The 15,921-nt window shown below is 36.8% G+C and overlaps 1 protein-coding gene across 1 annotated transcript in view; it reads right to left on the reverse strand.

Annotated features, from left to right (window-relative positions):
* The window catches only part of LOC141904905 (protein madd-4-like), a 42,266-nt gene extending 26,824 nt beyond the window's left edge, over positions 1 to 15,442 (reverse strand). The window contains exon 1 of the mRNA XM_074793515.1: positions 14,919 to 15,442. Within this exon, the coding sequence (XP_074649616.1) occupies positions 14,919 to 14,960 (42 nt within the window). The 5' untranslated portion in view covers positions 14,961 to 15,442. The remainder of the gene's footprint in view (positions 1 to 14,918) is intronic.
* Positions 15,443 to 15,921: the final 479 nt, after the last annotated feature.

Raw genomic sequence — 15,921 nt, forward strand, 5'->3', positions numbered from 1 at the left:
GACTCATGCGTGAAAGCATAGCCGCAAATGTATATCTTTCCCTGAACCGTAACGCACTTATCCGTTCAAAAATAAAGTGCAAGGCAACGCAACACCAACACATCATATATATATATATATATATATATATATATATATATATATATATATATATATATATATATATATATATATATATATATATATATATATATATATATATATATATATATATATATATATATATGCATACTATGCATACTATGCAGTCTCCGTTCCGGAGACAATCGCAGATATCAGTCACAATCTGAACAAAGCCCAACTTCAATGCTGCCTGCTCGGCGATTATCAAATTACCTATGGCCCTTTATCACGTGCCAAAAATATTCACCGAAACCATGTAACATGTCCATTCAACATTTGCGAAACAATTCTGGACTGCGAAATTTTATGCGGATATCAATACAGTTATCTTTATTAGTGCCGGCACCCGTTGTTTGGCAATTTCTTTTTCATTTGAATCATGAATAAGTCAACGTATACGTCGTATACGTCAAAAGTGCATATCATGCGATGTCTTTCACGAGATGGGAGACAGACGCAGCAGCTGACATACGTAGGTTGCTTATAAAAAGAGCCTTATATTTAACGTTTCGCAGGGATTGATTAACTACGAGGAACAATAAACATGAGATAGAGCTGCGATGCGGCGATAACGGGTTTTCTGCGCAGCTGCACCGTGCGCATTTAGAATGAAGGAAATTCTGGGACACCGTGGTCGAATAAAACTAAAGAGACAGAAATACAATGAAACTCGTTATGCAATATCATTAATACAAGTAGGAATAAAAAGTTTAATTGTGTCAAATAAATTCCGACATCAATAAATTTAATATCAATTTTTGAAAGAAATAAACGTGAATTGATTCGATCCGGCTTTTATCGTGGGATTCGAACAAGATGATATAATGAAAGCGACTCAACTGTGTGGTTATGATATAGTAACAGCAAAAACCGTTATGTTTCCAATGTCTCTTACGCATGCACAATGATAAGCGGTAGAAAATCGTTGAATCGACACTTTTGGGTTCCAGTCATTTTATGTTATTTCATTAACAAAAAAATATTGATCAAAATATATTTATCGAAATACCACATGAAAATCGTGGATTCGAAAAAGATCAGTATATTTAATTTGTTCGGGATACAAAACTTATAGCCCGACACCAAAGTCATCCATAATATACATGCGATGACGCCTGCGCACTCAGCCGATATCTCGTCTTTCCAGCGCTTATTAATGCGCATGCGTTAGAGACGGAACACGGTTTTTGCGTAGTAACGTTAAAATGTTCTTTATCAACTAAGTTTCCATCCAATTTCAGTAATAAAACATTACGTACATGTATTATATCAAATGACTACCGATTTCAATGTCTTCGAGTTGGTTTAACTAAAAGATAGGTAATGCGCGGAAATCTCTCCGTGAACACAATTGAAAACCGCTCCTCTGCAATCGGGCGCCACTCTGAAGGAATGTAAGCCTCCAGATTCCAGGAACTAACTTCCGTGTAACTTGTCAAACAACTTGCGGCAACACGTTGACGAAAATAAAGAATATTGAATTGATTTTGAGTGGCAATCAGTCTCTCTACTTAAGGCTGGCTTATGTCGACAAGCAACGCGACGCCTACCGACTCCTACCGACGCAACTGAGAGCAACCGCGATCGCAGCCCAGCTTATGTCGACTGCGCTCCGATTCCCAGCAACTGCGGTCGACTTGCGGGATACGATATCGGACCAGTTGCTTCACTGCTTATGTCGGTTACGATTACTGGCAACTGCAACGGCTCAGATGGTCTACTATGATTTTGTGAGTTGCAAACCCATACGTAGAATTTTTAAGACCTTTAGGAAATTAAGAAATTGTAGTACATTTTCGTAACTCGGATCAAACATTTCAAGATCTTTCCGTTTTAACTGAATACGTGCCTTTTCGACGCATCTTCGTTAATCATTGAAACATAGAACGGTAAAACATAGAACAGAGAAGTTACTTTATACCAATTTATACCAAGTTATTGCCAAGCGATCAGCTCGAGTACCATGGACTAAAAAAATGGAGTCAATGGCATTGCATAATGTACGTAGTCGTTTGCATACCGGACATACAATTCAAATTCAATATGCTTTGAGCGCTGAGGACAAAATAACTGGTGTCGAACATCCTCTTTGACCGTCCGATACAGATGAGTTGATTGTAGTACACTTTGGTTTGACATAGCTTGCAGCTTCGCGCGTGACGCTAAAAGAGATCGTTTGAGTAGGATTTTTTATCACGCTATATGTGAATTAATAATTTTAAGAGAAAATATTTTTTTCATTCCGACAAGTGCTGATAGAAATATAAATCGTGTTTTGTATATAATAGAATACATTTATAACATCGTTTAAAACCCTTTCAGTGCGTCTTCACCGCATTGCGGTGTATAAATCGACGATGGATTTTGCTAGTATACACCGCACTGCTGTAATTAGTAGTTAGTCCTTATCTCTATTGAAAAATGGAATCACCTGTCAAAGTGAAATATTAGTAACGATACACCGATACTGATACGCCGCACCACGGTGTAGACGCACTATAGCGGTATTCCCGTTCTTCAACACACTAAGGTGGAATTTACCAAAATTCTCAAATTATCTCCAGCACTATAGGGTATCAGTTAGTCAGCACAGAAGGGGAATGGATATAGTGAAAAGAGTTTGTTTTGATAAATTTTAACCCATTTCTAACAAGTCAGCACATCCATGTGATGTCAGATGTCAGGTCAACGTGGGGAGGAGAATATTATACATTGGTATTAACCAAGTCTCTGCAATTCTCCCAACTTCTAGTCTATATCAGGAACGTCAGTAGCAATGTGGATCCAAATACCGGTATCACATAACAGCGACTAGGGATTGAAGTGTTGTCAATTTTATTCATATACATTCATTAAGAAGTTTTAGACACTTAATTGTAAAAGCGCCGTTACGTTTCATAGCGATAGCGATAGCCCTTGTAAGCAAGCCCATGATAACGGTTAGTGTGGGAGGACATCCTGTACCGCTATGTGAATTTTTGGATCGAATAGTAGCCCTCAGTCTCACAATAAAGGTCGCATCGAAATTAGTTTAAATAAGTCCCAAGAAATTTCTTCACCAGAGGGTATGTAACATATCAACAGTCAGTTCACAACAACAACAAAATAAATATACATATAAACCCATAAAAACACAGCTATTGTAGGGCAAACATCATATATTCGATGGATCGAGCGAGAATAGTAAGGTTTATCACCGAGCGATAGAATCTACTAATTGATATAAATGTCTTCCTAATTACGAACTATGTTATTTATTCCGTTTGATATAGGGATGCCTTTTTTATGTTCTCACACTCACTAAATACGTGTGTTAATAATAATGATGATAATTAATTGACTATGGACATTTTTAACTGAGTTTTCCATTGTATCACGTCACGGAAAGCGTTGAATAAATTCGTGATGTAATTACGGGTATTATCACACCCCTACATATAATGACATGACTATAGCCATTCTCACGTAAGTAGGTCGTGGCCTTTGGTATCAGAATCTAAAGAACAATATACAATGAATATGAAACCATATCGAACGCTGGCTGCAAAATAAAACATTGGATGACATTGTTATGACAATTTTACTAACATTCGTTCCCTTTACACCGCTCGATAAGAAAAATGCAACACAAGTACACCTAGAAATGAAATACCACAGTGAAATATAAATCGCCAAGTCGCATCAACTATCCAACTTGAAGATTTGTGAACTTGTTGCGTTGACATCAAACTTTTTCGCTGCAATCTGTATCTTACGTCGTATCATATATCATAGCAAGTTCGCGCTGTTAATGAAGGCCAAATCTGGCTTTTGCTTTAGCTGCCTCGATGTTTCACTTGAGCTTTGTTGGTCGGCACTGTCAGTATTTTGATAGACGAAAGAGTGATCGAACTCATCTGCTTAAATAATTTCCAATTTGTACGCATTACACAACTCGCAATAGGAACTTTGTCTCTTGTTAGTGCTTGTCTAGACACGCTTACATTTCAGACGGAATTCCATCTTAGATTTTAGAGAATCGTTGTACAAAGTCAAGTCATCGAGCCAAGAGTAATAAAGACATTAGAAGGTCAATCACAATGCTGACATCTCGCAGAAATCAATGGGTAATCTGTGTAATATTAATACGTTACGAACTAACCGCACTAGTAATGACATAATGACAGTTCATTAAGTTAAACCTAGACACAAATTATCTGTGCACAATTTCTAAGTCTGTTATAATACACGAATAATGCTTCTCGTTATCTAAAATTTCTGAGGCATTCAACTTCGCTTAAACCTAACGCACATTTTGATCGACGAACAAAAATATGGAACATTTCCTAGAATCTTGTTCCCTTTTTCGTTGCCACGATGGACGTTTTGCAGACTGAAGCATTTCATCTGACAAATTTTGCCCGTGTATTTTTATACCCGGGGATGGACGACTGGTGTAATGATAAAACAGATTAATTATCTTTAATCTTTAATTCAAAATCTGAATGTTTGGTCTGATCATCTTAATGTCCCGAGGGTCAAAATGATCTTCCGTTCAAATAATCAAAAACCCGACTAGGCCCACATCCTCTAGTTATAAACTTATTTTTTCTACCCCAAGGCGCTCCTGTACCTAGGTGCCTAATCATGACTTACGTCTAAAGAGGTCTAAAATCTTAAGACCGGTCGTAGGCTGTTTGATTAGCTATAAAACTAAGCTCATATATAGATCAGTATCATCTCTACGCTATGGCTGTAAAATTATGATCGATATCATAGTGGCCGTTTAAACATTCAACAGTCCATGTTCGTTGTTAAACAGTCACATTGAATGCTATTGATATAACTGTCGTAGCGATAGAGATCGTGTAGTTCATCCTCAGCCATACATCGTTGCATTGTGTGTAGTAGCACTAATGAAAAGTTCACTTTGCCATCTCTTAAACATTACGTTGGTCAGAATTCCTCGTCGTTAAGTAATTTTTCTGGGCATTACTGATCTTTCCATCAAGGTTATTCATTGACAATATTTCGTCATTTCTAAAACACAGTACTTGATTAACACATTTGATGAATCCTCCCCGAATCGTCATCGGAATTCGAGGGCTTAGAAAACATAGGACTTGACATCTTTACCCAACTTGTGATTGGATAATGCAACGTATATGCATATCATAACGTTTTTGAGTAAGATAGAGTTTGAATCATTGTAGTGTCGCGTCAATCTACTAGAAATGGGTAGCTTATATCCAGAAGTCATAAGACTTCACTATCTTAGGCAGTGATAACTCACTCAACAAACATTCAACAAGATCAATTTTCGTTTCGATCCTGATGAGACCGCCTTTTCTTGATACACGTATTGAGAAAATCTCTCATCCTCTTGTGGCGTCCTATTGACAGCTGACACAAAGCCAAGGGAAAGTAATTTGTGCCAGCAAATGTTATATTCGAAAAGGAATTTCGCCCTGTAATAGATCCTTTATTGTAACAGAATCTTTAATGCTACATTTTCCTTCGACGATTTGAGGATTCTAAAGAATTGGACACACGGGAGCATAACAATTTGTTCACCAATTCACGAAACATCTACTGATCATAAACTATAGTTGTACATGTGTTTTGACATTACATGTCATTAATTTGAGGACAAAGCGCATGACTAGTTCATGGCAATGTAATGTGCCATCATGTTTGTCCCAACGATAAATGTTCAGGGAATCCATTCATATTTTCACGACCGTACCAATTAAAGCTATACTCAGAGTTATTTATGGTTTCTATGAAACTTAAATTAGATGGGCAGATATTGCAGACATCATATTAATCTGCTCAGTAATTACAAAGCCTGGGACTAATTACTTGATTTATACACTCGTTTGCGTGAAATTAGGGGCCAATTACTAAGCAGTTTGAAAGCATCCGATGTTTTGATGGCGAAGCAATATTGAAAAAAAAGTTTTTTTATGAAGGGGTAGTAGCAAATACTCGAAGAGTTATCATTTCAAATATATAAGAAAATGCCCCATTTATATAGTTTTTTCAACAGATCCTTTTTCAACATTTAAGTTCAATCATAAGTGCATTAAAGCAAAAACTTTTCCGTTCATAAAATCTGTTTCCACTTGATCCACGTGATTTAGATTTTTTCCAACTTGTGTTGTTTTAAGTCGACTAACCGCAAATGTTACGATGCAGCCTTGCGCATATTCACAACAGTCACTAATTTTTAAAACTTGGATGTACCAACAACTATGATAACGATTCTACCTATTGACAGCTATATGTGTGTCTTCTATAAGCCGGCGTTCTTCTGACTCAGCGTAACCAAGCGTAAATGTTAACAAGACAAATGCCACTGTGCTAGACTAAAAGGTACTTGTATCTACGCGCAATGGTGACTGGAAAGTTGCCTCTTGACATCAGTCCCATTAAAAACTACCAAAAACCTAATCGTGACAATGTAAATAAAACCCGATCAAGACTGTATATATGTAGTGTACAAACATGTATTCAATATTCACGTGTCTGTGCCGCTTTCTTACTGACGGTCTATCAATGCGCATAGCACTGTCCGTTTGATTGCGATACATTCACGGACCTAACTATGCACTGTATATTAGAAACACATAATTGCTCCCAGTGTAAAACAACTACACTTCGGATACCCCAGGGCTATACTCTCATCTGGAAAATTTGCGTTTCGAAATGTGCTTTCTTCCTATATAGTCAACACGCGGGATCATCAACTTAGAGGACTTCTACATCAACATCTACCCGAGAAAAAACGACAATAAACTACCGGACTATTTACACGTAGAAAACGACCAAAAAAATATAAAAATGGACAAAATGATCTTAAACCTTGTGATAAAGCTATCTTCCAGAATCTCAATGTATTAAATAAGCCAGCCAGAAAAATTCATCCCAATCAGTCGCTTGCCGGTTCAGACTGAATGGAAGATTGTTTGGATGAACCGGAACCGAATTTCCAATTATGTACTCCGATTTAAAAAAAACATTCTGTTAACTCGACCGCCGATCACACAACTAGGCTGTACTTCGATTTCCGATTTCAAAATCAAACCCCCTGTTTCGCTCCCGGCAGGTGTGGTGGGTCTGTAAGGGACACTCAATCGAAAAATCAAACGAAATTTACCAACCAAATTAATAAATAACGGGGACAATCCCTATTTTAAGATCATAAAAGGTACTTGTATCTCTTGAGACCAAGCCCTCACCCTACGCCAGGAATGTTCAATATTATTCATATTTTCCATTCACGATAAGGATAAAGACTTCGTCACTGGTACTAAATATCCGAATTTTTTTCATTTTTGAAGCCGGTTCATATCACTTTTGAAATACAGTAATCCCCCATATACCGCCAACATTGGTGCAGAACGATTTTGGCGGTATAGAGAGTATGGCGGTGTATCGCGGGTGTTTTACTGTGTATTTTTATTGAGATGTACATTGAGAAAAAAGCCTTGCGGTAGGGGTGTCGGTGAATGGAAGGGCGCTTTATCGGGGGTTTACTTTAGTCTAAGATGATAAGCAATTTGTGGCTGATCGTTGGAATTTTTAAACAAAGGGTGCAAGTCACAGTAATTCAGTTAATTCAATCTGATTAAGATTCTATTTTCTACTTAAATCATATCTTCAAACTAAGGGTCCAGGGACACCATGCCCACTTGGGCAGTGGTTTGAAATGCTTAAAAATCTGACGATATAAAGTTTCAATGCCCCCTGGTGAACATATTAAGAAACCAATGACCTTAAAACTCACCACAATCATAGAACATATCGTGAGCTACAAATTTGCAGTTGATTGCGGTTACAAATATAAGCATAGACCTGGATACAAATATAAATAGACAAATTGTATATAATTCAATATTCAACCCTCCCTGGTGGCAAAAAAGAAACAAACTGGGCCATCCCAATTCCATGCGAAAAGATGTATCCCACGGCAGTGCTCACAATTATCAAATATCAAGACTATATATAAGTTCAAACCTATCAATATTTTCATTAAAAAACCCTTTTCGCATCTACAAATGAGGACTGATGACACCCGGCCACAGATTGCTTGACAATATTTGGCAATTATTGACTGATCAAAAAGCCGTCTGAAATGTCAAAGATCCTTTCCCAAACTAAGCTTATTACCATCATGAATTTCAATGAAAAATTACAAATCATTAGGAATCAACATGTCTCGGAATTCAGGGAAAAAATTTCCTTTTTGTGCTCAAAATGACCATTTTGTGTCCGGTCAACACTGATGGCTGATGGGCCATAGAAAGATTATAGCGTCTTAAAAATTTTCCTTTGAAAACTTAAGATTGTGTAAAAAATGCTGATATCAGCAAAACACTAATGACCACCAGTCAGCCATTTTGAATCTGATAGGGGCTAGTTTTATAGGGCAGCGTGTGTTTCTTGGGTAGATACACGTATTAAACCAAATATCCCTTGAAGCTTCTTCAAAACTCATAACCAAAATAACTGGATTCCGTCAAACGAACGGACGGACGACGGACGAAAAGTCGCCGCAATCGCTCGCTGGGAATAAAGTCTCAGTGGGCTAAAAACCATCCGTCCGCAGACGATAAATAATACATATAACCTTTAGCGCAGAATTTCTTGGTTTCTCAAAATTCGCATCGATGTGTAGAATCAAACGTGCTTATGCGGTAGACTGATGATATCATTGTTGTACCAGTCCGTGCTAAAAGCGACGCTAATGTCTTATAATAGTCTTATAACGACTTCTTTTGAATTCGGAATTAAAAATGTACACAATTTTAGAGAAATTCGTTGAATGGTGAAACATCACGTTTTGGTTACTGATAAGCGAACAACGTCAATCATGGCGTTTTATCGTCGTTTTATCCATTGAATTTTGATTGATAAGATTTGTACATGTTTGTTGCGCGTGAACAGAATATTTGATCCTTTCATTGCGGTACCCTCACTTCTTTATATCAATAGTTCCTTGCACCGTCACCATCTGTGGTTACACCTCGTCTTTGCTCTCTTTATAACAGTAACGTATATGATAAACGATATGTATTACGTTTGTTAGACTTCGTTTCAAGAGTTTATTTCATATGAGTTACGACACGGTCGTTAAAACCCATGGGCAGCGCGACCACCTTAATATCATAGGTACTGAGTTGAATGGTAAAATTATCTGAACCTTTCCACCACCCGATGGCCTAATCAACGCGGCTTCGGTTCGTTTTTGTTCGTTTTTTTTCATAAGCCCACTTGTATCAAAATAAACCGCGCTCTCCCGAACACATGTTTAAGATCATCGACGATCATCGTTTGCATTGAACAGATTGAGGCGATGATAATGGTAATAACGACTAGAATGCTAACGCTTCTGGGCCAACGTACGATCCACATACAAAACTGTGCGGTGATAAAGGTAATTAAGGTAAACTTGCAATAATCTCCAAATACCGTACCATGGACTCGTTGAAAGTTATTGCACTACGAATTCCATCGCATTGCGAATTCTAATTCCAAACAGCCGATTGTCCGAAAATTTAAGTAGAAGGATTTGCAATTGTACTTTATTCCTGGAAAAATCAGCTCACTTGGAATTCGTAAATCTAGACATAGATATACATATCTTTTTTGCTATTTACATTAACCCAAAATCGGGGACATTTCGTTGCATGTTCAACAATGCTTCTTCGCATAGAAAACAAACTCAACTATTTGCCCTGAACCGGGACAGAACGGGTATTGCCATAACTGCGTGCATTCACGATCGATCGACTTTCCAAAGGGATGCCAATTTACTCATCTAATTTCATTCCGCGAGATCTTCAAGGGGGGATAAAGTCATCATGGTAAATCAATACTTCGATATTCACAACGAACAATCAATCCTGAAACAGGATATATTGGTTGCATCCAGGCACTGTGTAGACTCGATGGCTATATGTACGTACATTGCTCATTTTGTCCACCGGGGAACAATGGTAAAAATATCTATCATGCTTTAAATAAGTGAACAAAGACGTCGAGAAATGATGGCAATGTATGTTGATCTTGTTCCGAAAATAACCACTTATCCGTGTATATATTATAGTATATATTATATATTCAAGATTTTCTTGACGAAGAAAGATAGGGATAAATGACTATGTGGATATAATCTGTAGATAAAAAAATAGATCAGAGGCGGAATCCGCGGAATTCTTTTCTTTTACCACGTAAATATAACATAAATGTATATAGATTCTGGTATATCGATTGTACTATGGAAATAACCATATCATCCACATTTTATCTGAAAAAAGGTTAAATATTCCGACTTCTTCCGTAAAAAATAAGTCTGAATGGAATAAAGTTATTCAGTGGAGAAATGTATAGTAGAAGATAACCGTAAATTGTCTTTTTATTCAGCATGTAACGCCCCAGGGCCTTATGGTTGTTTAAATATTTTTGAAAATTATAAATATTTTTTTCAAAAATGGCCTGTCATGTAGAAATTGGCTAAAATGTATAGTAAGGATATGGCCTTTCTCCGTGTGTACCAATCACATATTTAAATTCACAGATATTCACAGTTTGTGATGAATGAACAAAACCTCTTTTTTAATACAGAATAATCATTATATGCGGAAACAAGGGTTCCAGGGAAACCATGCCCAATTGGTGAAATGCTTGACAATCTGACATTTCAATATTCAGGACCCTGGTTGAAACTCAAAATCATAGTTCGAGTCACGAGTTACAATTCTGAGGCTATAAGTTTTGAGGCTAAAAGTAAAAGTTTTAAAAATGGATTCACTCAAAATTTATACCTTATACCGTTACTTTCAACATATATATGTATACCTGTCAATAAAACTGTTCAACCGTGGAATTATTATCATGCGTTTTCCTATTCCTGTGACCCTGAGTTGACCTAGGATCACAGTAATGGGAATAGATATTATATGATCTCAGAATACTACTACATGTACCAAATCTAGGATGTCCCACGTTATGTTGGTTCCGGCAGATATCTTATGAATAATTAATTCATCAGTTATTCAGAAAACATCCGGGTCGACAGCTGAACAGAAGATGGCGAAAGATAATTAGGTTTGGTGTCACCAGGGAGGCCACCTTCCTAGTGTCAGTCACTGTGAGGGCCGAGTTTCTAATTAGCCAGTGAAGAATAAAGCCGCGATCACACGAGCGTTTTTGGCCGGACCAACTGTTGGCACCAGTGTCACCCCGATATAAGTCACACAATTCGAAATTTGACTCGAGTCTGATCCGTGCCAATATGGTCCAGGCCAACTCGTCTCCGTGTAATCGCGGCTTAAATTTACATTATCTTCAAGACCCCCGAAATTACCTAAAACCATATTTATTTAAGCCGTTTTCTATAAACACGTGTTGAACTGTTTCATTGGACTCTGCCTTTAATAAGAAGTAGCGAGAAGTTTTTTCTATCATTTAAGATATTCATCAATTGTACTCTGACGAGAGTTTAAAACTGGTAATCCCTGTAGTCTACCATAGATGTTAACATGGATAGGATCGAATATAATTATATTGCTCACAAAAGTACATTTGCTCAAAAATACGATAAATACGATAGTAACAATGAACTTTTAATTATAACTTTATCAACTTTCCAATGGTTAACTCTAACTTACTTTAAACAACTGGCCCCTGAATATCAAAACGTAGACCTATTGTTGCCAATAAGTAAATTCGTACTTAACTAAATATTAAATATTCTTTATGGCAAGTAATCAAACAAAATTGAACTCTTATTATAACGTTTGTTCAGAACATCGTATGGCGGATGGCGATAATTTGGCAAAAAAAGAAGCTGAAGGTATTAATTTACTTTATTAATTAATTCGGTCTTAAGCTTATACTTGGCGGAAGCCGGAAGTTGACGATATACGGAGGGCGGATAATCGGGAGTTGACTGAAGTCTACCAAATAATCATTTTTCATTCACCTACTATATGAGTGCGTGTGGGTGCGCTGTGCGTGCGCATGCGCGTGTGCGTGTGTGTTGAGCAGTACATATAACAAAACGCAAAAAGACAAAATTGCTTTGTCAAAGGGAAATAAATCATTTTGTAGATATAAAATTTGTTTTAAGCAAACAAACTGTCGACTATGAGAGATATTCTTCTTACCCACGAGACATTTAAAACCTGATAACACTCGTCGGCGCACGTGTGTGCATCGAAAGGTTTTCCTTTCGTGAACGCGACTCAGATGATAATAATCAACTTCAAATATTTCTACATCGTGTACCTGCTTATGTAGAACGTCACATAAACAACCAAGATTGGTCATTAAGCAGGGTATCTAATCTAAAAATTGGTAGAAATGCTATGGGAACATGGATCGTTTTTTAGAAAATGCTATTTCGCATATTTATTGCCACCTAACTTTCCCGGAAATTCTGAATGAAATATTCACGAGTTCGTTTAGAACAAAAGACATAATATATAAAAATTCGGAACCCTCAATGATCGCTTTTTGTCTGATTCGTGACAGCGCTCGGAATATAGCATTTTTGCCGAGGTTACAATATTCTAGTTTTACTTACAATGTCTTCCAGTCACGATAAATCAGATAAATGTAAATACATGTACTTCGTTGTCGTTAATACTCAAACAACAGATTTATGAACATTCTCGTGAATAGAAATGAGTCGATAAGGCCATTGCAATTTGCAAGACGACAAAAATTTCTCAGTGACATTTTTATCTACAGGCATTTTTATATTCTAAAATATGTCTAATGTCCTGAAAGATTTTGAGTGCGCTTTAACGGCCGTGGTTCAAAAATCGAATACAACCATAGTGAATCGGTCGAACACATAATAGAATGAATGTTTTCATAGTTATCCAAATAGCACTTGATATATTTAATTATCACGGCGTTTTTGCTAAGTGGCTTTGCAGTTGTCTTCAACATTTCACTAGACCCATACCTGGTTCAACGTAGCTCCAGAACTGGCGTAAATCGAAACTACCACTGTTACAATCATGTTAATGGCAATAATAGTAAATGGATATCATGCGTAAAATCAACGTTAGAAAATTGTGGCCTAGGTTACATTTGGTACGAGCAGTCCTTCCCAAACATTCGATATCTAACGGAGTTAGTCAAACAACGACTACAGGATGGTTTTAAACAAAATTGGCATCAATCTCTCGAATATTATTTAAAACTAGACACTTATCGTAGCATTAAATTAGAATGGGGAACAGAGCAATTTTTACTTAACCTACCAATGGATTTACGTTCGGCTCTTATCCGATTTAGATGCTCTAATCACCCGCTACCTATTGAAACTGGTAGATACCAAAACATACCAAGGGGCGATCGCTTATGTACCAAATGTAACCTAAACAAAATTGGTGACGAATTCCATTATGTTTTGGAATGTAATTATTTTTTGAACTTGCGAAATGCGTATATACCCAAATTTTTCACAGTAAACCCAACTACCTACAAATTTAGGAAATTATTCAATACAAATGATAGAAATGTGATAAGAAAACTTGCAGTTTATGTTAAAATATTATGAAGAAGTATGTAAACTTTTATTTCTACGTATATAAATGCTGTTTTTGTGCTCGAAAAATTATGTACAATTTGGAGCAATAAAGAATAAATGTAAATGTACAAAATCAACGAACTTTGGAACCGGGCCCACGGAGTTTAGGCCAACGCTGTAGTGAAACTTAAGTAACACACTTTTTTCCGTTGGAATCACCCGGCTACCATGTCCATCACTCAAACATATCCAAACAAAGTGCCGTCCAGCAAGGGTCAATACATATGGTCAAACTTATTCTAAGAATGATCTAAATGTTGTTTAAGATTGCTGAATGAGTTTTAGACAGGAACACACATGTTGTAGTCATTCAATTATAAACTACCCTACATTAATTCAGTGATATAACGGCAATCATACATACATCAACATTTTTATGGAGCAATAACTTTAGAATGAACACGGGTAAAATTCCTGGCAAATTGGAGCTAGTTTTTTCTCTAAACAGAACCGACGAGCCATTGGTTATAATAACTATACAATATGTACCTAGATTTCACAGCACAGAGACAATATATTCTTTAAAAAAAATCAAAACAGAAAATGGGTGTACGTTCATGCAAATGAAAAGTGTTTAAGGACGGAAAAAATTCTTATCGTCTATACTACCCGAATCCGTTTTTTCTCTGAATTGTAAATGAAAAGACGTACGTTTTTCCGACATCCGAACAAGCGCACTACCATGTTTTATTTCATGTAACAAGGAAATGACTAAGCGTGTTAACAATTTTCTAAAACCTCAGTTTGAATCATTTATATCCCCGATGTCTGTTAAAAATAGTGCGTATTCTGCGAATGATCGTGATATGTTTTTAAACGGTGAAGGTTTATGTTTTCATTCTGAATTTACTGATTTAACCTCCTTTTTTAAAAGTAAGAGGTCTGCCCCTTCATTGTAAAAAAGTTACCCATCCGAATACAAATACATATCAAGGTGTCGGTTCATCTCATGTCAACTTAAACTTAATAAGCTCGTACCTCTTTACCATCAACTAAGTTTTCCAAATATTTATATTTTATCAGCCGACTGAAATTCTTCGGCTGTTTGCTGGAACAAACCATAGAAAACATACCCAGCAATGCGTATGTAAATATATATATGTATATATATATATATATATATATATATATATATATATATATATATATATATATATATATATATATTTTTTTTAATTAAATGTACTTTCTAATGGATTTGGCTTACCTCAAACAAAAGGAAACACCGAAAAATTCGAGACATCTTCATACTTAAACTAAACAATCGTTAGGACGACATTGAAGGATCACAGTTGAAATTCCTGGCGCTCACCAAATATTCTGGTTTGAATATGTTTTAACTCGTAGCAAAATACTTCCCGCTCGTTTCACAAGTATTTAGGCATTTGTCCAGTATGTCCTATCCATCAATTTGTAGTGTGTGAGAATACAGCCGAACTAGTTATTTTTCGATTTGCTTTTACAATCACAAGTGAGCCAGGCGGCTGAGTCGAGAAGATTCTTTTTTCCTATCATCATATGCCCATCACGCAATTTCGAGATCTACGTAAATAACGATCAAATTAGCCACATCGACGATCACGCTCAGACTGGTATATCCATAGTTATTGTGTTACAGCTATGAAATATTTAACACTTCGATGTAAGTGAATATACACACACACAGCTCGATGTGACGTAACCGCCGCTGGTCGTTCATCGAGGGTGAATAAAACGAAAACTATACTAATGACGTACGCGTGTGCTGCGGCATTTTATCCAACGCACAATTACTGACTGAAACAAACTCTCACTGACGCGGCAGCATGAACCGACACATCGGTCACACACGCTAAGATTGGACTGGTAACTCCAATCCAGACACTGACGGAAATGAGAAGATGAATTTCAGCCGGAAAAATGTTCAATAGTCGCAATGCAAACGGAAACTATTTAGAAGGTCTAATAATTTAGGCGACTGAGTTGCTCACCGCACATTCTCATCACGTCCTACGCATCCGATGACCCGACCACAAGTACAATACCAAGTTGAATCTATTTCAGTTACGTCTTTGTGTTGAATGATACAAAACTACATGAATCAGTTCCAATTAATAGAGAAAGTGCATATTACGTAATGTTACGAGCTAAGGTCACTGTGATTGCCACTCCATATTCAATGCCCGTCTATGCGAGTATAACGTTGACCTTTCTTAAGTCCCAGGAAGCCA

Source organism: Tubulanus polymorphus, chromosome 5 (genome assembly GCF_964204645.1).
Source record: "Tubulanus polymorphus chromosome 5, tnTubPoly1.2, whole genome shotgun sequence".
NCBI lineage: Eukaryota > Metazoa > Nemertea > Palaeonemertea > Tubulaniformes > Tubulanidae > Tubulanus > Tubulanus polymorphus.